Source organism: Lepisma saccharinum, chromosome 14, assembly GCF_977018435.1.
Source record: "Lepisma saccharinum chromosome 14, izLepSacc3.1, whole genome shotgun sequence".
Lineage (NCBI taxonomy): Eukaryota > Metazoa > Arthropoda > Insecta > Zygentoma > Lepismatidae > Lepisma > Lepisma saccharinum.
The window spans coordinates 37117501-37142803 of NC_139242.1; the positions used below are offsets into that span (position 1 = coordinate 37117501).

Sequence of the window (25303 nt, forward strand, 5' to 3'; positions counted from 1 at the left end):
AACAAAGTGTGTCTTATCACAGTCCAGCGGTTAAGACCGGAATCATTGACTTCTCGATAAAAGCATGAGACTTGGTAGAATCAATTGTTATACCACTATGACATGTTCAGTCGAGTAGCCAATCGCCATCTGGGTGCTGATGGTCGCCATCTTGAAAAGAGTCCGCCACATTGGATATTTTTGATTTGATATATCTGCGGAACGGTGGCACCTGTCAACTTCAGGATTTCTCAGAAATGCTCCAAATAGTGTAAACTTCAATAATATATCAATAAATCTATTTTTGAAAAATAAAAATAGTGGTTTTGTAGAAAAACTCACTATAATACTTTATGTGAATAATTCCGAGTTAAAAGTCGTAATAATTCTCGAACCATACAATAGTATTGTACTTACGAAATGTTTGTTAGAAGACTTTAGATGAACTGAACCCTTAAAATACTTTTTTTGTATTTATAAATTTACCTTAAATAACATTTTTAAGAGAAATTCAATTTACGTACAACCCAATTTTATTTTTGAAAGTAGAAGTAATTGAAATTATATATTTTTTTTTTATTATTTGAAAGGAAAAAGCATTCATTGTAATTGATGATACGAAAATACTGAAATTTATTTTACAAAATATTTTGTAATGAATCTCTCATTACATTGGTTCCCTTTTTGATCATGTTTTAAATTCAAATCCTTCACATTTGGATAATATAATACAGGCAAGATTTCCCATTCAACACCAAACACCTGTACTAGGGTGTATCGAAAAAAACTTTTTTTCGAAATGTTAAGGTGGCTAGTGCGGAAAAGTGGCCATTTGTGACCAAAAACACGTCTGATTTTTTTCAGATTTTTTGGAGGTCGTTTAGGTGGCGCGCATCGACCTTGAAGTTTTGATAGTGATTTGGTTATGCAACACGCACAACAATTTCACAAAAATGTCATTATTTGGCTATTTCATGTGTTTTTTTTCTGCATTATGGTCGTTTATTGTTTTGTTTATGGCAAATATGTTACATTCGTGCCTTAGGGGTGGTTTCCTATGCTGTTTACGTATGCTTTTGGTCAAAAATTGTCAATTTGAGGCTAAAAACTCCATATTTTTCTATTGATGGTTTCCAATTGGTTTCGACTGTGTTTTATTCGAAGGTTTTCCGATATAAAAGACTAAATAAAATATTTTGGATTTCTAATTGCTAACAGTTCCTCAATTACTGTCCAGCGCTTCGCTTATTTTCATAGCTTATTATGCTTTGAAAATAGCCCAGAGCTCACCACGAGGAGGTGGCTGGACTGCGAGCTCCACCCACCCAAATGATGTTGGCAAACATAATTTTACTAAGGGGCAGGCCAAGATTTTCTTCTAGTTTTCTCCTTGAACTTTATAGTCACTTTTTGTTCGAAATGTCGGCATATGTTCTCTAGATTCCAATTTCGCTTTGATGTAGCCATCACGTGCGCTGGCGCCGAAAACGGAAGAAGCAGCCTCTGTGATAATTTTCACAAGTCGCTCCACTCCTTGTGTGTGGCAGGGGAAGTCTTGAATTTCCGCTATATTTTTGTTTTTATTGTAGTCATCTACTTCTTCATTTGTAATATTATTGGCCAACGTAGGCTCGTGGAGGGAGCATGAAGCCCAATCAACCATGTCATAGTATTGGTCTGCATTAAAATTGATGGTTGGTAAAACAAAAGTGCGAATTCTTTTGCCTTTTTTCAATCCTCTTGCTTTCTTAATTCTTTGCCAACCAAAACTTCTTATTTCTGGGATTTTGGTCGGTTATTAAAGCCAGCAGGAGATTTTCAGGATGGGCCAAGAATGCGTTTTGTTGAATGATCGATCCTATTAATCAGATCTCTCAAGTGGTGTGGGAGAAATCCGGACAAGTGGATCAAATTCCAGAGGTGTCGGGCTCCGTCAGTTATCGATGGTTCCTTCTTGATCCCAAACCACACCGGTGCGTACACCTTCATTGGTTAGTTGTGGGGGGCCAAGCAAGTAACAATTTATGGCTTTTGAAGTATTTACTACAAAAAAAATTAAGCGTTTTGCAAAATTGCATAATTATGGAAATTTCAGATCACATTAATTTATGACAGGTTATATAATGCCGTCATTAAATAGAACATAAAAAACTACAGGACAATGATTTCTCTGTTTGAAATTTATGACATTTACATTTTGTAAATTTTGTAACATCTGGCAACGCAGCGGTGGTAGGGAAGTACAGACCAAACGGTCTTTGAAATTGGTTTGGGGGGTAGTTTGGGGGGCGAGGGGGAGAAGCACCGCGAGGAGGGTCTTGGGATTTTGGACTACTAGTAGTGTTCTAACGACTGACCAAAATTCAGCTTTTACGGAATTATTCCCGACATTGGCCCTTTTTTGTCCTTCATTGACTGGACTACAGACGACACGTGTAATTTTTCATTGATTACGTTCCGCGCGAATAAGCTGTTTGTAAACATTCGAAGAACATGCAGCGAGGTTTGAGGAGAACGGAAAATGTGTATGTGTTTGTACAGTAAATGAGGATGTTTACGACCTAGAGTAGTTCAGTAAAGGAAATGATGTGTAGTGCGTTTCGAATTGTGTATCTGCAGTGCAGACAGAATATGTTTTTTATGATTGGATTATGCATCGGGATTTCTTTGAGTTTAATTTTGACACCATTTCTAGAGGACGAGTGCTACTTAGCGAATTTCAGTGTCAAGGATTTTTCCAATGACCATGTATCGAGGGGAAGATCCTTAAGCAGTAAACAGGATAATGATGATTATGAACCAAGAATAAATCTAGCTGGGAAACCAAAAAAGGCACAAAAGACTCCGCAGACCCTCATTCGCCCACGGTACTATTCGACAGAATTAGGAATTAAAGAAAAACTTCTTATTGGTGTTCTTTCATCGCAACAAACCATATCTAGCAATGGAGTGGCAATTAACAAGACTGTGTCTCATTTAGTAGACAAGATCATGTTTTTCGTAGATGCTGCAGGTCCTCAGAAATTGAATATCAGCATGCCAGGGATTGTAGGTTTCACGGACACTCGGAAAATATTGAAACCATTTCATGTTTTAAAATATATCGCCGATAATTATTTGGACGATTTCGATTACTTTTTTATTGTAAAAGACACGTCGTATATAAAAGCTCGTGAACTTTACGAATTAGTTTCAAAGATCAGCGTAAGTGAAGATGTCCATATTGGCAGTGGCAAGGAAGATGAACATACTCCTTTTTGTTCATTAGGTAAACAGCTTTAATAGAACCATTGTTTTTCGGTACTACTTTACTATACCGGAGACACCTATCAATGATTTATTTCGCAATTTTTTACATTGCTAACGTACTATTCTGCATTGCGGAACATTTCTTTAGGTGAAATAATGAATTTCTAACGAAAATAACGTCTATTTCTTACATCAACGAGTACTTACTGTTGTTCCTTATTTCCCACAAACCATCCACGGGCAGCCCCAAAAACCATTGACGTTAGCCCAAAAATTCACGATAGCCCCACAAACCATCACGGGGACGAGGTATGCCTACTAGGTTAGGTTAGGCCTGTTAGGTTAGGTTCCATTAGCACTCCTTTCGTTCAATTTAGCATATACGGACAATACCAGAGCGTATTGTGCTCTCGTGCAGAAAGCAAATGGCGGCAGCAGCAATAGCGCATCAGAAATAGGTTTTCGTAGAAAACCTCATGCATTCGAATTAAAATGGATCAAAAGTACATTCCCGAACATCAACAACGCTACAGAAAATGATTTGCGTAAGTACTTTCTCCTGTAAATTTGAAGAAATCCGTCTCCGGTATAGTAAAGTGTTACCTGTTTTTCTAGGTACCATTTTTTTACATTTGCTTTATTTTTGTGTTTATATAGATGACTCTCCTATTTGCTTTGTTCTTAAAACTCCCCAACAATTGCAGTATGCTACTGGTTAACAGTTAGCGCTTATTTTATATAACACTGCAACTGAAAACATTGAACATACAGGTAGTCAGTGTGGCAGGTTGAACTTCATTTCTCCAAAGCATTTTATGTGTTTACATGTACACCAGCTTGACTCTGGCTACACATGCATAGGTGCTGTCTTGCTTCATTTTATGAAGCATCATCCTATTTTCTTCCAGAATTTTCTCAACTGTACCCATCTCCGTCTTTGTTTTCATACTAGTGGAGATGTAAAATATCACAGGCAGTGAAATTAAAACAGAGAATGTAAGGAGCAAACACTGTGTAGATTTCAGACCATAAACATACACTCCTTGATGGATGTGTGGACTTCTACATTCTCATGGTTGATCATCCAGTTTCCAGTGGTCCACAACTCAACTCAAGACAGGTTGTCAATTTTTCCCATATATGTCCTAGCATGCGAGCATAGGAGTTGACATGATTGTTTGTCCCTGCAGAAAATTATTTTGTGGGCAAAAAGCAAAATTAATTTTACAGTTTCCAACTTGCAGCAGTTTGTTGGGGTGTTGAGGCAATGGACAGTAACTGTTCCGAATGACTAATGATTTTTTTTTAAAGTTTTTCAGGAGTATTAGAAAGTACATTAGAATACTGGAAACAATTGTGGAAATATGTATGAAGCTTGGAGAAACTAATTAGCACTGTAAAGCGAGCATCCTTACTTCACAGTGAACAATGGTTCTTGATTTAGGGTTTTTTCTGAAACGGAATTATGGTGGATATTCATAAGATGCTCCAAGGGGGTTTCGTGTTTGAGAACTGATGTTACATGAAGCTGGGATCCCTAACATATCCGTTTTTAGTAACTTGCTCGACTTCGTTGGAAAGTTTATGATGAAATCACCTTGTACGATCATCATGTGTGTATAATACTCTGATACCTATTGTAAAAATTGCATGTAATGAACTGTTGCAAATCTGAACTGTTGTTCTTAATAAATTACTTATACTACAGATGCTGGTTTACTCTTAAGCAATTCTGTACTGAGGAAAATTTTATCTGGCATAGACTGGTGTGTGAAGAATGCCTTCTCTGATGTGGATGACGATAATGTAGGTCGATGCATTCTTCATGCCACAGATTTACCATGTCAAGATTCAATTCAGGTAGGTAACATTTTAGTTTTTTTAGCATAATTTTCTGGTAAAATTTGCAACAGTTAAATTGTCATAATTTAGTGTCCTTTACATGGAACCGTAACAAAATATTTTTACTGCTGCCATACATAATGTATTGACCTCGTCATCATGATTTGTAGAGCAGATTTGGTTAAAGCCACTTGAATCCAGATTACCATTATTTGTGTTCACATCATTATAATACGAATAAAATTCAGCTCAAGTAGGCTAAAGCATGCTCATGGGCTGAACCTACAATTTATAGTGGAATCAAAACCACTATGCAATAATAATAATAATTAGGGCTGAGCCGATACTGATGTATCGGTATCGGCCAATACTAGCGGCATCGGTTGATTTTCTATTACTGATACCAAAGATTTTCAGTGGCTAGAAGAGTGGGCAAAGGCAACAGTTCGTCTCAACATTTGTCCTTTTTAAACGTTCCTTGTGACAGATTGGAGACCAGCACAGGAAGTTCCATAGATTTTGCTAGGAACTCTGGATAAAATCCCACCCTCCTGGCAAGCAGATGACAAGATCAAAGACATGGGCAAGTGAAAGCTGAACTCAAAGGTGACTATGAAGGCATGTAACTGCTTAGTTAACTGTGTAGGAAATAAATCATTCATTGCCAATTCTTGTTTGTTGAAGCTCGTGGTGGTAAGATAGGTGGATGTTTTTAACCCCCCGCCGCATTAATGCCGGGTCAGGTAGTTGCAGAGTTCTTGGAAAAGAGGGATGAAGGTCACTGTGAAGTTAGCTTTGTTTTATCTACGAAAGTACGAAGTACGAAGGTGAATCAGCAATTTATACTTATCCTCTTCAATTCTGTCTTTCGTGTGAACTGCCGGTATTGGCCAATGATGGCTATTTATTTCTGCCGAAAGCTGGCCCCCGTGGCGGAGTGGTTAGCACATCACACTACGATGCCAGGGTTCGAATTCCGGCCTTGGCATGGCTGTTTGGGAGTTTCCATTCATCAATTTCATCACGTCATCACTCATCCCCATCTTCGCAAATTAGCCAAAAGTGGCACAAAAAGCAAAGTAAAATAAAGCAAATCAATCAATAAATAATTTCCGCCAAGATTAGATTGAGAACATTCGGCTTTGAATGACAGTACTAGGAAAGATAAGGTAATTGGGACTGGACGTACATTTTAAAGTGGGACCTGCATCACTGTGTGGCTTCACTGAGTATCGAACCCGCGATCTATTGATTACAAGGCGACGGCGACACCATCTGAGAGGCCCCTCTAAAGATTTATGTACACCACTACTTGCAATAATGTACATAAAATATTTATCAGAAACTTTACTTTTCATCAAATGGATACCATCATTCTATTTGTTATTGAATAAATATTCATATATTTTTTTTTTTTACTTCTTTCACATAAATTTCCTTGCCATGACTGTTGTTTTGCACAAATTTTAGCATTCTTAAGTACACGTAAGCCAGATGATAAATATTTGCTGTTTTATTTCTGATTTTATAGCATCTTTTTACTATTTATGTAGTAACAATATTTTTTAGTCAAGATAGAAAGAACAAAATAGGCAATAACGTTGTCTCTTCTCCATTTCTAAGTCTGTGGTTACATACAACAATACTCCATACGCATCAGAGAAATTAAGTACTAATTAATTAATTTTCATATTATTACAAATAATTGTATTAAGGTATTAAATAGAAACAATTTTATTTTAATATTTCTGAGACACTTAGCTCGGACTGGCTCCTCAAATTATATATTTCTAAATACGTTCCTAGTGATGTGACGAGTTAGTATGACTTTGTAACTAGCCTTTGTTATTTTGTACTGGAATTATACAAGTATCAGTATTGGCATCGGTATCGGCTCAGCTCTAATAATAATAATAATAAAATTGTCTTTATTAGAGCGGGCATGTTTCGGCCTCGAGGGTCGCTCTTACAACAAACCCTTGTCTCGGTGATTAATATAAAGTAAAGTAAAAGTAAAGTACAAATGGAATATATGAACATATCCTGATTACATGTATGATGGATGAACATTGAATACAAAAATACAAGTTGAATAATAATAAGAAAGTAAAAAAGGATTATATGTATAAACTAATGTCTAATGTTGATTGCTTTCAAACCCGGTACCCCTAAGGCAATAATATTAGCTAATATGCTATCAGAAAGGCCCACTCATAATACTTGTAAAACTATTTTTTCGCTTGTAGATAGAAATTTGCAATTACAATATATTTTGCAAGCACATGTAACTGTTTTTCTCCCTTTGTAAATGAAACTTACTTTTAATTTCCTTTCTGTGTATCGTTTAGTCAGAATTGGGTATTAATAATAGTGTTGTTTTGATTCTCTCCCAATAGGGCCAAACATTTAGAAGTTTCATGCTTCAAGAAACATTTGAAATGGAAGACGATATGAGAATAATGATAAAGGATACGAAGTTTAAAAATGCAATTACAATATATCCAGTTCTAGCTCCGACAACATTTTATAAGCTGCATAGCTATTTTTGTAAGGTATGTCTTTACATCAATTTAAGAAGATTCTCACACCATGTGCAGAAAGCATATTTCTTACCTTAAAAATCTGCCTTTTCACCTGTCTCCCTTAGCCCATGCTATAACCTGATTATGCATGTCATGTGAAATGTCATTGTCACCATGTGTTTGTGCAGTGTTCGTTTTTGTCTTTATAATGCAGAAAATCAGATGCACGCTACTCCAATGCATTGTTATCATAGTCAGTCAAATCAAAATTTGAATTAGGTCCTGTCTAGGGCCATAATCATTAAGTTGTCTATACATGGAAATATTAATAAAGCACACTTATGATGGTACTAAGAAGATAACGAAATTAAAATTTTGCTAGTAGTGAGCCACCAAACATTTGTGTGGGTATTTAGCCCTTCCTTTTTCTCAGTTCCTTTTACCATGTCCTCTGTGACAAAACTTGGGAAGTTTATTGCATTGGGTTGATGCATAAGTTCGTAGTGTTTGTGTTTGGTATGGCAACACTGCGGTGTTAGGAATTTGTTTATCCTTTAATGTTCATCAATTAAAGTGGGATTGTTGTGCTTGTGAATATGCATGTGTTATTTATGGGCTAAAGAACAATGGAAAAAAAAAACATTTTCGACATATTCTTCTGTCTTGAGTTTAACATAGGGGCAAAGGCAGCCCAAAACATTTGTCCCTTGTATGGTTAGAATGCCAAGGGGAAAGCTGGGCAAGAAAATGGTTTTGTCATTACGAAGATAGTATATTTGACTTAAGCGTTTCTCCACGTTCAGGGCGACCATCAGGCTTTAATGAAGACAGTTTAAACACTTTAATCCATGAGGATCCACATCAGTCGACTTGAGAATTAGCAAATGTGATGAACTGTGACCATTCAACCATCATGCGACATTTGCATTCCATGGGTGACAGCATCAAGTGCTGAGACACTCGATATTGTACACCCACACTCCGCTAACATGACAAAAGCTGCTATCCAGGAGCTTGGTTGGGTAGTTATTTCTCATCCTTCTTACTCCCCCCGTTCTTGCACCCTTGGATTGCTACCTTTTCAGCTCTCAATCCATCAATCTTCAAGGAAGCTCCTTTTGTGACAAAAATGCTCTTCAAAGTTGGCTTGACAACGCTTTTAACCCCGAATCAGTTGATTTCTTTAGGTGTTGAATTAAAAAACTGTCCCAGCGTTGGTAGACAGTCATAGACAATGAAGGAAAATATGTATATTACTGATTAATTTATGACTTTTGTTCATCTCAAATTAGTATGAAATAAAAATACTTTTGCCACAATTAAAAAAAATTGCTACGAACTTATGTATGAACCCAATATATTCTTTTGTCTTGCATCATACTGATTTTTTTTCTTTTTGCACCTGGTTTTCCTCTAAACAGGCAAGATTATGAAATGTTAGTAACATGCTGCACAGAGAGACACAGTCGATGTCATATTTGTAAACAAATAATAACTAAATAATTTTGGTGCCAAACTATTATTAATGTTGTAATCACCTAGGGGGACATGTCTGCTCAATATACCAGATTAGTGAATATCCAGTGGGCTAACTGTTTTTCTTCATGTATGGAATGCATTGTCATGCTACTTTGTTGTTAACTTTTACACACTTCATTCAAGTTATTAAAGTTTTCGAAGTTAAGGGAAAATTTTAGACATTAACTTTATGTTCTGCAACCTTTGACAGTCCTGGAATTTTTAAAACTCTCAGAATTATCTTTTTGGGGATATTCTGCTAGAATATCCAAAAACTGAACTTTATTCCTGCTTTTGACAAATTCTGTCAACATAAAAAGTTTATTATTATTGTAATTTAAAATTAACAATACCAAGGTCAAATGACCGATTCGATCCCCTCACACCCCAAAATATTTTCAATTAGTGTTGAAGGGAGAGGTTGTGATTAGATCATTAAGTTGGTTCCCTGGCATAGTCCTGGGTTCATACCCTGGGCAATCCAGTTTTCTTGTTGAGTGTTAATAACATAATTAATCATAAATGAATGCTCGGTTAATTAATTAACTGAAAATGGTCATATACTTGTCAATTGCAGACAAATAACATGTTTTTATTATGTATTAAGTTCTTTATATTTTTCTCCCTTTTATTATCTCGTGCATACAATTTCCATTGGCATACCATTTTTAGTTCCAAAACGGGACTTTCTGTTGGTATATTTCTGTTCTGTATGGTTTTGGTTTAATATTTATGTTTGGTTTTTGTATTTTATGTACCCTTTCTTTTTTATTTTCAATAGATTGAGCTAGAAAATACGAAACATGCAATTGAAGAAATGAGAGAATTTATAATCAACATGTCCCAAATAGCTCCAGGTGGCAGAGGAGCTATCACATGGCCTGTGGGCAACCAACCTGGCAATAAACCAGGCACCCGGTTTGATGTTATTCGTTGGGATTATTTCACTGAAACTCATTTGTATCTCGATTCAGATTTCAGCAATATAAAGAAGTTGGTAGGAGCTGATAAACAAGATATTCAGGTGAGTAAAATGGTCAAAATGAAACATATACATAATTCTTTTATATTTACTGAAAAGAGTCTTACCTTTCATGATTCACTTCATTATTTTAGGCCTATGAAGCAAGTATATTTTGTCTTGGCTGCTATTGTAAATATGGTCATTGGGTAGTATATCTGCAAGTATAGAATTTTTGATCGTCATTGAGTGCAGGTTTTATTACAAAGTTTTAGTTACACTAGGTGATAGGTAAATACATTGTTCGTACGCACCTCCACATTTGATCTTTATATTTTTATCGAGAAGAATAATCTTGGTTGGAAATAATTGTAAAATTGCGCTAATCTGAATTCAATATACCTGGCGTTCATTTTTACTCCTGGCCGAGATAGCGCGTGACTGCAGAACGGCAAGGCACGGTGCAGACGCTGCCATTTTTGACCCATGACGTCCTGTTTATTTTTACGCACATATCTTTAGCATGCAGAAAATTGTATTTATATTGCATAACAAGTAGACCTGTGTTATAAGATTTCTTCACCATTTTATGGTGGTATGGAGTCTTACATGCAGCTTTATTGTTAATTTGGTTTCTTTCAAACTGACTTGCTATATGACATATGCTTATCAAGTTTTATTTGGACCACTTTGCATTTTTATAAGTATTTCATATCTTTATGAAAGTTATTGTTAAACTTAATTTTTGAATTGCATTTTGTTTTATTTCAGTATGTGTTAAATGAAACAGTGACAACCATTCTGACAAAATATGAAGGTCGTTACCAATACAGAAGGCTTTTGAATGGCTACAGACGTTTTGACCCTTCTCGTGGAATGGACTACATTCTAGACCTTGCCTTTCGTGACACTTCAACTGGACTGGAAGGCCACAAGAGGTATATAATTTTTAAAAATTAGTTCAAAATAACAACTAGAAAACCATAATCCAAATAGTAGAGTTGCAGGTCTTCTAGAAAAACATTAAGAACGATTTGTTCTCACAATTATGCAAGTAGACTGCTTAATGGAACTGAGTGGCTTAAATTTTTATTTACTTGAAGTTAAGGTGAAGATTAAGATTGCCTATGGTAGTATTTAAAATATACAGTGAAACCTTGATTTTGCATTTTTTTCAGGAGACAAGAAAATTTAAAATATTTAAAACCATAAAATTCGTCAAAAATTTATAGCATGTTGCTGTATTGGCAGCATGAAAATTGCATGTATAATCCAGATTCCAGTGGAGAATATAATCATTTAACAGTTTTGTGAATATTGTAAGCCATCTTGGGTTCAACCCCTGGGAGGAATCACAAAATTATGATCCTTCACCCACCATTGGGACACATATAAAGCCAGATAACAGCAACAAAGGGATTCCATGCAATAGCGAGCATGGAGGGTGATGTGACCAGCACCCTATCTCAGTCATCTTTACCCTTCACCCAGGCTGGTCCTCAAGAACCCATCGATTAGAGGCTGAGTGAGCCGCAGAGTCACTTTATGCAGGGACAATATCAGAAAAATGTTCACCTAAGATCACCTACCCCAGGAATTGAATCTGGGTTTTGCATGTGGTAGTCAAACACCCTACTGATTGTGCCTCATAAGTAAAGTCTGGTGAAATGTATTACTATTTGGTTCTTGACCCTTGCAAGGTAGTTTTTCTATATTTATGTAACATGTCTTAAGTGCTATTTTTATATGACACATTTTATGTTCACAGGATAGAAGTGTCAAAACCTCTTGGCAAAGTGGAAGTTGTGCCTATTCCATACGTAACAGAGAACACTCGAATCAACCTAGTCCTTCCAATTGAAGCTTCTCAGAAAACCGAAGCAAGGAGGCTCATCGGCCAGTATGCAAGTGTTTGCATGGATAAAAAGGACAAGACATTCCTCATGTTAGTTCTGCTGTACGATCCTCTCCTGCCTGGCAAAGGAAACAAGGATGATGTGTTTAGAGAAATAAAAGATGTTGCTGTTACACTAAGCGAGAGACACAAAAGAGATGGAATGAAGATTGCATGGGTTTCGATTAAAACAAAAGGAACACGCCCGTCCGATTTTGTTATTTTAGATCTAGTGTCGAAAAAATTTGTTCCAGAATCTCTTATATTGGTGTGCCATCCCAACATGGAAATTCGACAGGAATATTTAAATAGGGTAAATTACAATTTTAATAAATTCTTACAGACATCATTTACATTGCAGTTAATCATGTAAACTGGGTAAATTTCCGTAATTTAATTGTTCTCACTATTGTTTTGGTGTTCCAGGTCAGAATCCTGATAGAAATTAAAATGTTCAGCGTAGTGCAGGCATTTGAGATACATTTGATGACTAAGCAGCCAGACTGTGAGGAGGAATGAGCTGCATACCAGTCACATAATGAAAAACCATGTATTGTCCTTTTAGTTAGTTTAATATCATATGTATCTTTCTCATATACTACAAAGGGAGAGTTCAGTTCGCAGGTACATCAACTAACACTTCTTTTTAATTGTAGTGGTGACTCTTTGATGTGAATTAAATATTGTGAATACAAATAATAAAATATATGTCAAGTGTTCCTCAATATAATTGTGCATAAAGATTTGAAATGTGTTGGCATGTGGTGTGGAAGTTAAATATTAACAAAGTATATTTCATGATAAAAATCTTGTAACCAACATGTACTTAGTACACAGGGCTCCCACGTAGCCAAATGATTAGCACACTTGCTTTTGGTACAGACTGTCGCAGGTTTGATTCCTGGTGTAAGCATCAAAATGATGATGATGTCCCAGCATTGTGGGGATAATTGATGTCAAGGGGATGTTGTGTTTATTTTACTGCACAGTCTCTATTTTCTAATTGCTTTTAAAACATCTATCTATCTTTTTATAAGTCTACTGGTGCTCAAAAGTTTTTTAAAAATGTGGGTTTGGATCCTTCCAGACATGCACAGAAACACTCCCAACATACACAGTACTTGTTGCAGTGTTGGTGCAGTTACACAACAGGCATATAATAGGTGCCTTCGTTGTAGTACCAGTCTTCCATACTTGTTGTACATAAATACATGTTTGCAAGCATTACAGTGCAGACTGTTTGTCATGGCTGAGTGTAACCATCATGATCATGTTTCAAAGTAGCAGGGTTATAGGACAACTGGAAGCTGGTCAAACACAAGTGGGGTGTCCCAGGGTTCCAACAACATGGGGATGTCCAACCATGCTAAGCCAGTGGGGATCCAAGTGCCACATTGTGCTATGCGATGGCATTGGAGATGAAGCCTAGCAGAGGACCGCATCAAGGGCTTTGCAGCAGTGACAGGGATGGTTGGGTCCTGGCGTACCATGCAACTGATCTGCAGAAGAGCTCAACAGGACTGGCACAGAGAACACCATGCATGGGGCACATGAACTGTGACATCATAAAGCATTATCTCCACAAATCCAGATTGAGTTTCAAAAGTGACACAAGACATATGCACTTTGGACCCTTCCAGGAGCAAATACAGGCATGACAATGCCATCAAAAGAGACCAGTATGGTGGTGGAGGAGCAAGCAGACATTATATTGACTGCTTGTACACTTCCCATGTGCTCACTAGGGGTGCCTTCACAGGGCAGATATACTTGGGGCGTTAGCCTGAAGCTATAAGTCCAATTTTTTTGAGTTACGTACTATGGGATACAAGTTCCTACATGTGGAAAACAATGCCTGTCCTCATCAGCCCTCCTGGTTGAGGATATCCAGTATATTGCTCGGCCAGCAAGCCACTGCCAAGGTCTGTTCAAGAGCCTTATTACAGGAATGGGACAGTAAACCCCAAAATATGCTCAACACTTCATGCCATCACCTTGTGAAGCATGCTCTTGGGCAGGAAAGCGCACTTGATGTTAGTAATACACGGACATTGTGACTGTCATCTTTTTATAACATCCACAATTAAGTTGCATTAATGATAAAAAATCTTTGATAAGAAGAAAGACATTTCATTATCACTGTTACTGTTCTAATTATGTATTATGGGATATAGTGTAATATACATCAATTCGTAAGTAGATTTCAGTATTTTCCTTTCTTAAAACAAATAATATATTTGTTTTAGTTGCTAATACAAAACTAACAGCAACATTTATGGCGACCTTCAGCCAGGATTCGTGAATATATAGTGTGGAAGTTATCTTCTGATTACTTTAAATAATGGATCGGAAACAACATTCTTACAACTTAAGAACAGGAGTTTTCTTAAGATCCGATGTCGTCGATAGTTTCAGGGAAAATGAAACTATTGAAGAAAATGCTGACCCAACGAAGAATATTATTTGTTGCAGTAACATTGAAGCAGATTCTCGTCTTGTGAAGTGCAATAGCTGCAATAAATGGGAACATTTGGAGTGCAGAGGTTTGACTGTAATGCACTGGGTAATATTTAGTTCTTCTAATGAAAGCTATTTTTGTAAATCTTGTAAACCAGATTTTGATCCTTTTTTGTTAAAGTCTTATACAAGTACAGTGAATCCAAACTTGGACAAAATTATTGCTGCATTTCAAGTTACGGTTACCCAAAGTTTGCAGCAAAATAATGAAAATCTTCAAGAAAAGTTGCAACAGAACATTCGCTGTGAATTACAACAAAATAATGAAATGTTGCAAAAGGAGTTGCAAAAGGATATGCAACAAAATAATGAAATGTTGCAAAAGGAGTTGCAAAAGGATATGCAACAAAATAATGAAATGTTGCAAAAGGAGTTGCAAAAGGATATGCAACAAAATAACGAAATGTTGCAAAAGGAGTTGCAACAAAATAATGAAATGTTACAAAGGGAATTGCAACAAAATAATGAAAATCTGGAAGAGAAGTTTCAAGCCATTCGAAATGAATTACAGCAGCATAATGTTAGGTTTAACGGCCGGCTTGATCATATTGAACATTCGTTACAAGATGTTGCCCAAACTTGTCAAAATGTTAGCAGTGAGTTGAGGTGTAAATTGGATGAAGGTATTAGTACTATGCATGTCGAAGTTTCAGATATTCAAGAACAAATGAAGAGTCATGACGGAAAGTTGGCAAGGTTGGAAGTCTGCAATGAGGAAATTATGGAGAAATTTACTCAACATGAGGTTAGGTTTGAAACGTTAAATGCGGAATTAGATAGAGTGAAGGTAGTTCAGACTGCTACATGTAGCTCTGAAACCTTGGTAAATGACCTTAGAGATAGGGTTATTTCTTTGGAGCAAGGCAATGCCATCAGCAACAGTGTTGCTAACGAAACTTTGAATGGAAGACGAGAACTGAGCGAAGAGGATGGAAATAGTAAACAAACTGAGCATGTGGCTTGTCAAACAAATAACGCAAATTCAAATCGAAGATCACGAAATGTTAAATTTCGGGATAGTGCTCGAAGTGACAAACGTGGTGTTGGTTCTTCCGGTTATGATTCATCTGATATTGATGTACCTGTAATTACTAAATGTAAATCAGGTCAGAACGCTACTTCTTTAGGAACTGATTTTACCTACAGGCTTTCCAATACATCTTATTTGTGGGATCCTCCATCACGTGACGAATCACCTGCTCATTTCACTACACATCCGTTGGCCAATAGGAACTTCGCACTTTCGGAGAATACAAATAGAGTGCATTACAATGAACCTTGTTCTACTAACCATTATGGTTATGGAAGTCCTTTGAATGCCAGTTTTCATAATGAAACTCAGTGTTGTACAACGAAAGCTTATTCAAATAATCCAATTTCACAAATGTGTTTTCAGCATACACCTTCATGTGAGAAGCCATTATATACTGTGGCTGGTAATACAAATGCTACAACTTCAATGAGTCCGATGTTTTGTAATCAAAATTACATTCCCAGAAATGACATTTTGAATGATCCAATTAACATTGCTTCTAAGAATTCTCAGTCTCCAAATTTTGAATCAAACCAGTTTTGTAAACCTGCGCGTGCAGAATGTAATACAAATATTTCTGCAAGAAACCAATTTGGAGAATGCCCGGGTAAAGTTATTCGTGTAAATGAGCTAAGCCAGTTACCACGTTTTGGAGGTGACGTCTCGAAACAATCAGCTAGGGAGTTTATAGACCAGCTGACAACAATGTTAAATTTGATTGGTGTATCTTCTCAATATCGCCTGCAAGTTATTCACAAATGTTTCTACAATACTGCAGTGTATTGGTTCAATAGTGAAAGACGGAATTTCTCATCATATGATGATTTTGTGTGCAAGTTTCTTGAACAATTTGCTTCGAATGATTTGTTAGAAAGCCAACTGACAGTTTTGCGTTCTCGTAAATACAACACATCTTCTGGTTTATCATTAGAAGCGTACGCATTGAAGGTATATTCATCTTGTTGCAACCTTGTAGAAAAGCCTAAACAAGCTGAGATAATAAGAGTAATTCTGAAGCAATTGCCAGAAACAGTTTCTAAGAATGTGGGTTGTCACGAAATTTCCAACCTTAAACAATTAACACAAAAACTCAGGGCAATAGACTTATATTCTAGTGATAAAACCAAATCTTTGTCTCTACCTGGTGATTATATAAGTGGGGAGTACAACTCGAATAGGTTCGAAAAATCTAGGCATTTTGTAAGGCAAGTGTCTATGGAAAATAAGTCATGCAGCGATTCATCTACCCAAACAGTAGCTTCAGAGAGACTTATGGGCCAACCAGCTGCTAGGAATCCCAGAAACAACTATAGGCAATCTGGAGCTAATCAAGAGAGCTATAGGCGACAAGGTAACAATCGAAGTTTGTACTTTCATAATAATAATCGAAGAACGAACACTCAAAGGAACGCTAGTAATAGCAATAATACAGATGCACCTAGATACAACAGGAATAGAAGATTTCAAAGTCCGACCAATACAGAATTGCGAGGTGACTCCATTAACACTAACTCAGAGATTTCAGCAAGGAACAAGGGACATTTCCGAAATGGAATGAATTGCAATGACATTAGTTTAAATCAAGAATGTTCCTCAGTAACTAATGCTACTAGTGGGAGCCCTCCGAGAACATTAAACAACTAAGGCGGGGAAATGCGCTCCAATTCGCCCTGCCAAAGGATGACCACATGGAGCTTACTTGTAATTATGATCCTTACCTTTTGCATGTTAAGTCTTGTCTCGGTGACTTTAATAGAGTTAAATATTTAGGCGTTGATAAAGAAGATGTTTTACCTGTTGCATTTTTGCTGGAGTGGTTTGATTCAGAGCCTGAGTGGACTGTTACAGATAAAGGAACTCCTACACCTTTACTTGAAGCACCAGAAATACAGGGAAGAATTTGTGACCTGTTTCTTAATTGTTTAATTGACACTGGTAGTCAATGTAATTTGTTGGATTACAAGGTTTGGATCACTCTAAGTTCTTTATTACCAAGTATAAAGCTGGAACCAATAGAAGGAATTCAGTTGGCTTGTTTCGCTGGTGAGCAACGTATAAAAGTTGTGGGTTTTAAATATGTAATTATGCAGTTGGGAGATGAATTTTTCCACGTGGGTTTATATGTAGTTAAACAATTACATGCCGATTTGATCTTGGGAGCACCATTTTTGTGGCAGTATAAGGCTATAATTAATTATCGTATGTCTACTGTTGAACTAATTCTTTCAAGTGGTAAAGAAGTATCAGCTCCTTTTGTTCAGAGTTCCACAAATAATACTTGCTCGCTAAATTCCGTAATTGAATCTTGTAAAACTTTGACATTTGAATCTTCTCATGTTAATGATTCTGCTTATCTAGCTTCTGAAGAAGATATCCATAAGAAAGTTTATGGCAACGAATATTGTGAAGCTGGAGTTGCTGATAAGTTATTTAATTTATTACTGAAGTATCAAGATGTGTTTTCGGACAAACCAAAGGCAGCCAAGGTGGAATCTTATGACATACAGCTAGATACGAATGAACCTATAGTGGCATCTACGTACCCTATTCCATTCGCTAGGCGAGATGATATGGAGAAAGAATTAAAGAAATGGAAAACGTGGGGAGTAATTCATGAAAGTACTTCTCCATACCGGAACCCTCTCCACATAGTTCCAAAGGCAGGTGGATTGTGGCGTCCTGTTGTTGATTTTAGGAAGCTGAATGAACATGTAATTTCACCCATGACACAGGTTGAACCTATATCTGAACTTTTGCCTAGGTTGAGAGGCGCAAAATTATTTTCGACGATTGACCTAACTTGTGGATATTTTCAAATACCACTGACACCTAGATCTTATAAGTTCACATCTTTCTCATATCGTGGTATTTTAATGGAATTTCATTTTTTGCCTTTTGGTATTAAGAGTGCTGTTAGTGTTTTTGTCGACAGAATGCATAAAGTGTTTGGCAATGATACTAGTTCATTTCTTATAGTGTATGTGGATGATATTCTTATATTTTCACCATCACTGCAAAGTCATTTAAAACATTTGGACTACGTGTTGAAAACTTTGAAAGAAGTAAATATGTCCATCAAATTATCGAAGTGCACATTTTGTAAAACTGATGTGAAGTTTCTTGGTCACATAGTATCAGGTGAAACCATCGCTGTAGATCCAGAAAGAAATCTAGCAATAACTGAATATCCTACTCCAACAAATAGAAAAGCGTTGAGAAAATTTTTAGGAATGGTAAATTGGAGAAGAAAATTTGTGGATAAGTTTGCAATGATTGCTGCTCCTTTATACGATTTACTTAGAACGAATAAGAAATGGGAATGGAATGAAGCACATCTCCAGGCATTTATACGTCTGAAGGAATTGGCTTTGTCTCCGGAGATGTTAGCTCAACCTAACTTGAACAACACTTTCCATGTAAATACTGATGGCAGTAAAATTGGAATCGGTGGAGTCTTATGGCAATATTCTGACGATGGTGAAACTTTGATTATCCAGTATGCGAGCAGAGTTTTGCGAGGTTCAGAATTAACATATTCTGTGCATGAAATAGAATGTCTTGCCATTCTTTTTTCCGTGGAAAAATTTTCAATATATCTATTGGGCATGCCATTTGTAATACACTGTGACCATCAATCACTTTCTTGGTTAAATTCAGCAAGATCGTTAAATCCAAGGCTTAATAGATGGGCTTTGAAATTGCAAAATTATGATTATACAATTCAGTATGTTAGTGGTTCTGCAAATACAGCCGCGGACGCGTTAAGTAGATATCCAATTAAGTCACAAAACAATTTGTTTCCTTCCACTTTACATGTAAACTGCACAGATATTGATTTACTTGAAGAAGAATACTTTTTGTATTGGATGAAAGTACAACAAAACGATGAATTATGTCAACGAATAATTTCTATGTTAGGCAAGGGTCATGACCATTTCGAAATTAAGGGAATATTTAAACTACATAAAAATATATTGTTTTATAGATCTACCAACTCGAATCATTGGAGAGTTTTTGTACCTGAAGCAGCTGTCAAGAAAGTTTTGTATGAACAACATGATTTGGCTGGCCATTTTGGGTTTTCTAAGCTTTATAAGAAGTGTTCTAAATTCTATTTCTGGCCTAAGATGAGAGGAAGTGTCAAGTCATATTTAAGTGATTGTGTGGAATGTGCAAGGACGAAACAAAAAACACAACATATTACCAAAGAGGAGCTTCACGTGATTTCTTACAAATTACATCAGTTCTTATCTTTAGACTTGATTGGTCCATTGCCATTATCTCAAGGATATCAACATATTCTGACTATTGTAGAATTAACCAGCAAATATGTTATGGCTTATCCTCTCAGGAAGGCTACAACTCGAGAAATTATCAACAGAATTAACTTAGGTTATTTCCATCATTATCCTATGTGTACAGTTATGTTAACGGATAATGGATCACAATTTAAATCCAATGAATGGGAAAAATTTTTGAAATCAATTGGTGTAAAGCATATTCTCACTTCACCATATTCGCCTCATGCGAATCCAATTGAGAGATATAATAAAGAGATCATTCGTTTGCTTAGACTCCTTTGTAAAACCAACCACAGATCTTGGTCCAAAGTTTTAACAAATGTTATAAAATTACTAAATTACTCATATAACGAGGTTGTTGGTTTCACTCCGGCTGAAATTTTTCTACACGAGGAAGTTCAAGATAAAATAACTTCTGTTATTGACTGGCCAGAAGAGATGAACGAATTGTCTTGGAAAGCTAAATATATTCAGTTAATTGAAACAACTAAACGTTCAAAATCTAGAAAGAAGATTCATTCAAACGCAGAAACCCCTACAATTGTTCAAGGTGATTTGGTTATGGTTAGGAATCATGCAAGAAGTTCTGCCTTGAACAAAACTATCCATAAATTTTATGACTTATATGTGGGGCCATTTTTGGTGGAGGAAGTGAAGAACAATTTCGTGAACTTGGTGTCTTTAGATGGACAACAGATAAAGTGTAGACACAATTTACAAAATATCAAACCCTTTCACTGTTCATTGGAGAAGAAACACGAGTTGTTGTTGAATGTTAACAAATAGGTGCGCAAGGGTAACAACGTAGTTTTGAATTGATTGTCATTCTTTGAAAGATTTGTTATAGTATTAAATGTTGTTTTGAATGTTGAATATTTTAAAGTTATGTAACTGTTCGATGTGTATATTTAAAATCTTGTATCTTTAAGCCATCAAAGTATGATGTCTATATTTTCTTCACCCCCAGGAGGGGAGATTATTGTGACTGTCATCTTTTTATAACATTCACAATTAAGTTGCATTAATGATAAAAAATCTTTGATAAGAAGAAAGACATTTCATTATCACTGTTACTGTTCTAATTATGTATTATGGGATATAGTGTAATATACATCAATTCGTAAGTAGATTTCAGTATTTTCCTTTCTTAAAACAAATAATATATTTGTTTTAGTTGCTAATACAAAACTAACAGCAACAACATCTGTCATAAAGATTTTGCCTGTTTCCCACCAATACTGCTACTAGTCTTGGTTTGTGTTATATCTTCTTGAAGGCACTGCTGTGTGCCCCTCATATGTTCCGTAGTGACCACTGCGAATATCTTAACATTTGAGGAACAGTTGAGTTTTCCAACTGCTTTAGCTGCAGTACATAAGTAAATAACATGCCAAAAGTGAAAATTATGTTCCAGTCAAGACTCAAATAATTTCATAATTAATTGTCTTCAACTTTTGTAGGTTCGAATGAATACCATCATGCATTGGCAAGTGTACAGTCCTATCCCGTTCAGTGAATATCATCCAGATGTTGTTTACATAGATACTCAGCGGCCAAAGGAATTGGATATTAACAAAAATTATGGGCACTATGACATACTTAGCTATCAGCATATATCTTTTTATGTCAAGGATTATATGACAGGTAAGCATTTGTTGGGTACAAAGTCAAAATGCAAAGTTTTCTGGTATTGTAAAAGTAAAAATGAATTGCCCCGTATGTTACTTCATTGCCAATCAGAAGTACAGTGAGAGAGTTATGAAAACAGATAGCCAGGTCAGGATTGTTGATTAGTGTTTAGTCACAACTGAATTTTATGTCTATACCTCTGTGGGGTGCAGGAATTAGGCAAAAATTATGAAATATTTATTGGGTGCACAATTATGCCATTTTGTTCATGTTCTTATGAAAATATAGGCATAATTCATGTGCCATATTTATATTAAAGTAAATATTATAATATGCATATTACTGTTCAATGTAAAACTAATCACATCTATGAACAATAATCAAATTATTTGTCAAGTGTTCGCCATTTTTACCTAGAATTTTATAATATTGGCTTGAGGTAGTTTTTAAGTCCACTTATGCAGAGAAAAGCTAATCGGGACTAGGCCTATAGTTTAAAGTGGAATCCAAATTGCTATGTGCCTCCACCGGGTATCCAACCTGGGACACCTTGATTACAAGGCAAAAACATTACCACTATGCCATTGGGGCCTTATAATATTGGTCTCGATAAAAAAATCCTATTTACCCATCCCTAACAAAACAATTGGCCATTAACTCATCATAGTTGAAGTAGGTTTTTGAATGTTTTTACAATTGTTTTGTTCTTTTCCAGCTCGTAAACAAGTGGAGCATCTAATTCCTATTGTGAAGGCTGACAAAGATATTTCTATGGAGCATTATTCCAGCAACTGCACCAGTTTATATTCGATGTTTGTACGATACAGTGAACTTCATGCTCTTCGTGCTGTAGAACCAGGCCTTAGGCTATGGTACGAAGATAAAGACTGTTCTCCCACACTGAAGCATACAAAGTATGAAGAGTGTGTAGCTTCGTTGACAACTGGACTGGGATCCAAAGCCCAATTAGGACATCTACTTCTTCAATATGCTTCTCAAAGTTGAAATATTTAACATGCTAGTTCTGAAATACATCTTGTGGCAAATGATGAAAAATGCTCTCGGGTTATCAGCCATCAGCCAGGTCAGTTATTGGTAGGCTTCTAAGCTCTCAAGAACTAACACCACTTTCATCTTCAGGAATTGATTGGATTTTTGAAGATGAGAGTCACTTAGCTATTGAAAACCTGGAAGCATACCCGGACCTGCTCAATGTTCCAAAGAATCTCCTTATTCAGATAAATATAGAGTTTTAATTTTTAAAACTTACAAAATATATTGTTGATAGTAAGATGAATTCAAGACTTCGTAGTAAAATTATTGTATGAATTTAATGTCTTCCATCATTTTGAAAAGAAACACTACATACCATAGCAGCAATTTGACATCTGGTGAACAATCCTGCAATCAAATACACACACCTATCAATGCCTTAATTTTTCACATAAGAAGCTGTGCTACTCGAGGAAATTACAACCTACATCCTGAGTTTAAATTAACAGCTGAATATAAGTGGCAAACAAGTCACTGAAATTGATAGATATATTTCACAAGCAATATGATATTTTTTTTAAGTGACTGTTTATGCAACAAACGTATGACTGGTAGACGAACTGCAAAGATTTAAAGCTTTGAAGAGTTTGGGTTGATACTAGTAGAGGATATTATACAAAGGATCTTCCAGTATATTATTTATGGGACGATCATGAACCTTACAACTGTATTTCACACAAATCACATGTTAAAAATAAATTATGCCAAGTTTATTGATGAATGTTTGTGTGAATTATTGTAAGACGTTGAAGATAATTTTTAATTTATAAACATTTTTTCAAAACTCTGCCATTGCACAATACAGTATTGCTGATATGCGTTTGTGAATGATATGTTTTTATATCATGTGGATTTCAGTCCACAGTGTTTTAATTCCACCAAAGTTTCATAATTAAGAGATAATTTAATGCAAGTGAGTGCAGTATTATTGTTAACGATTGTGAAGATAAGTTAGTATTATGACAATAAAAAATAATACATTAATGACTGTTATATAAATATATTATGCACAGTGAAATTGAAAAGTAGTAAACCTTTTAACTGGTTCTGCTACATAATGTGCAACATAGTATGTTCAAAAAATTATTGTGCCAAGCTGAGTTTTTTATTTTTATTTTTATTAGTAGAAAATAATTATATATTTATGTATCATTAATACTTATATGTAAAATATTAGCTTCAGAACAGCTATGCAATACTGGTATAATATTTATTTCCGTATGAAGATATCATTCTGATCTGCATGTTAAATTTTTGTGCTTAAAGATTTGTATTCATGTTTGAAGGAATTCAAAAAAAAATTGGTAGCAAATTAATGTACTGGAATAAAGTACTCTGTTATCCAACTAAACTGGTAAAAATTGTACAACGATGGGAACAGTAGCCACTGAAATTAATGGAACTTTAAGAAATGGTTTCACAGATAAGCGAGTACTTTATTCAAACAGATTAAAGATTTTTACTTCTAAATTTATACTTTTAATTTGAATAGAAGTGATGAAAAGGCAACATACATATTTTTACGTGTAAAAACATTTTAAATAAGGCAGTGAGAGCACAGATTAAGTTTTGATTATGAAGGAGATCTTTGAGCAATAGTTAATAATACTTCAAAATAAAAATAAAAATCTTTCAAAGCTTTTAAACTGGGGTGTCAGTGTGATTTATGTTTCACCCCTGTTTACATAAAGAGGCACATTTTATGAAGTTAGGCATTTGAAGTATGTGCCATTTTATCTGAACAGGAGTGTACAAACTATTTTTTTTTCCACTTCAAATGAATACCTTTAGTATGGAGTTGCCTGAATTTCTCCCTTCACTTCCATTTAATACTTGTTCAAACTTGAAACATAAAGATGGAATGAGAGTACTGTGATGTTTGTTTTGTCATGAAGATTGCAGAATGCAAAAAAGGTTCCTTATATTCTTTTTAAATACTAACAAATGAGTATGGTTACTTTATATATATATAACAAAATGCTCTATGCATAGTTAGGTAGCATTTGAGACTTCATGGTTTTATTGTAAATAATTTAGTGCAGAAAATTATAGGTTATAATATGCATTGACTTTTTATCAAAATGGAACAATTTTTTAAAAGAAAATTGGGTAGTTGTACTCAATGCAACTTTTCTTGTATAATTATGAAATTCTTATTTTGAAGTTGTAATTGTATTATCAAGATCAAAGAATTGTTCTGACTAAAATGCACCTTTCATCAGTGTTGTGAAATTGTGGCAAACAATTATTTATATTTTTCTAATATTGACTGTAAAATATTTTTCTAAATATATACATATTTCTTGAACTGCTAACATTTTCATTTCTAATATTAAGTGAACTGAATTCTTGGTAAGGTTGAGAAGACCAAGAGAACAACAATTTGATAAATGAATCTACTATTGCTAGAAAGAAAAAGTTTTTCACTATATCATTTATATTTCTTTTTTTTTTTTAAAAAAAAAGAGGTGATATAAGTATTTTCTTACCTGACTGCAGTTTGTAATATTGAATATTCATTCAGCTTATTTTTGTCTCGTCTGCAACCCAAATTAACAAACAGCTCAACATGCTCATGCAGCAAACGTCTATTGTGCATCATGGGTAAAAAGAAAAAGAAAATAAAGATATAGCGAGCATACACAAAAGTAATGGACTAAAACAGGGAGGTGTTCTTTCTAAAGTGCTTTTCATAATTACAATGGATGCAATTAACGAAGAGGTGGGGAAGAAGATAAGAAAGGAAGAGATGAAGGCCCTGTTGTTCGCTGATGACTAGGGTGTGGATTTATAGGCACTAAAAAC

The 25303-nt window shown here is 35.4% G+C and overlaps 1 protein-coding gene across 1 annotated transcript; it reads left to right on the plus strand.

Annotated features, from left to right (window-relative positions):
- The first annotated feature begins 2423 nt into the window (after window positions 1-2423).
- On the plus strand, window positions 2424-24798 carry Chpf (Chondroitin polymerizing factor). Its single transcript, XM_083135395.1, has 8 exons — window positions 2424-3247; window positions 4937-5088; window positions 7467-7622; window positions 9892-10134; window positions 10843-11009; window positions 11840-12278; window positions 21277-21460; window positions 22161-24798. Exons 1-8 carry the CDS (start codon window positions 2563-2565, stop codon window positions 22448-22450), a joined length of 2316 nt encoding a protein of 771 aa, XP_082991521.1. The 5' UTR covers window positions 2424-2562; the 3' UTR covers window positions 22451-24798.
- Window positions 24799-25303: the final 505 nt, after the last annotated feature.

Bases quoted from the DNA above. Each gene is read 5' to 3' on its own strand.
- Chpf (XM_083135395.1), top strand. From the start codon at position 2,563: ATGATGTGTAGTGCGTTTCGAATTGTGTATCTGCAGTGCAGACAGAAT. The intron at 3,248-4,936 runs GTAAACAGCTTT...CTTATACTACAG, and splicing joins TACTCCTTTTTGTTCATTAG to ATGCTGGTTTACTCTTAAGC. The intron at 7,623-9,891 runs GTATGTCTTTAC...TATTTTCAATAG, and splicing joins TGCATAGCTATTTTTGTAAG to ATTGAGCTAGAAAATACGAA.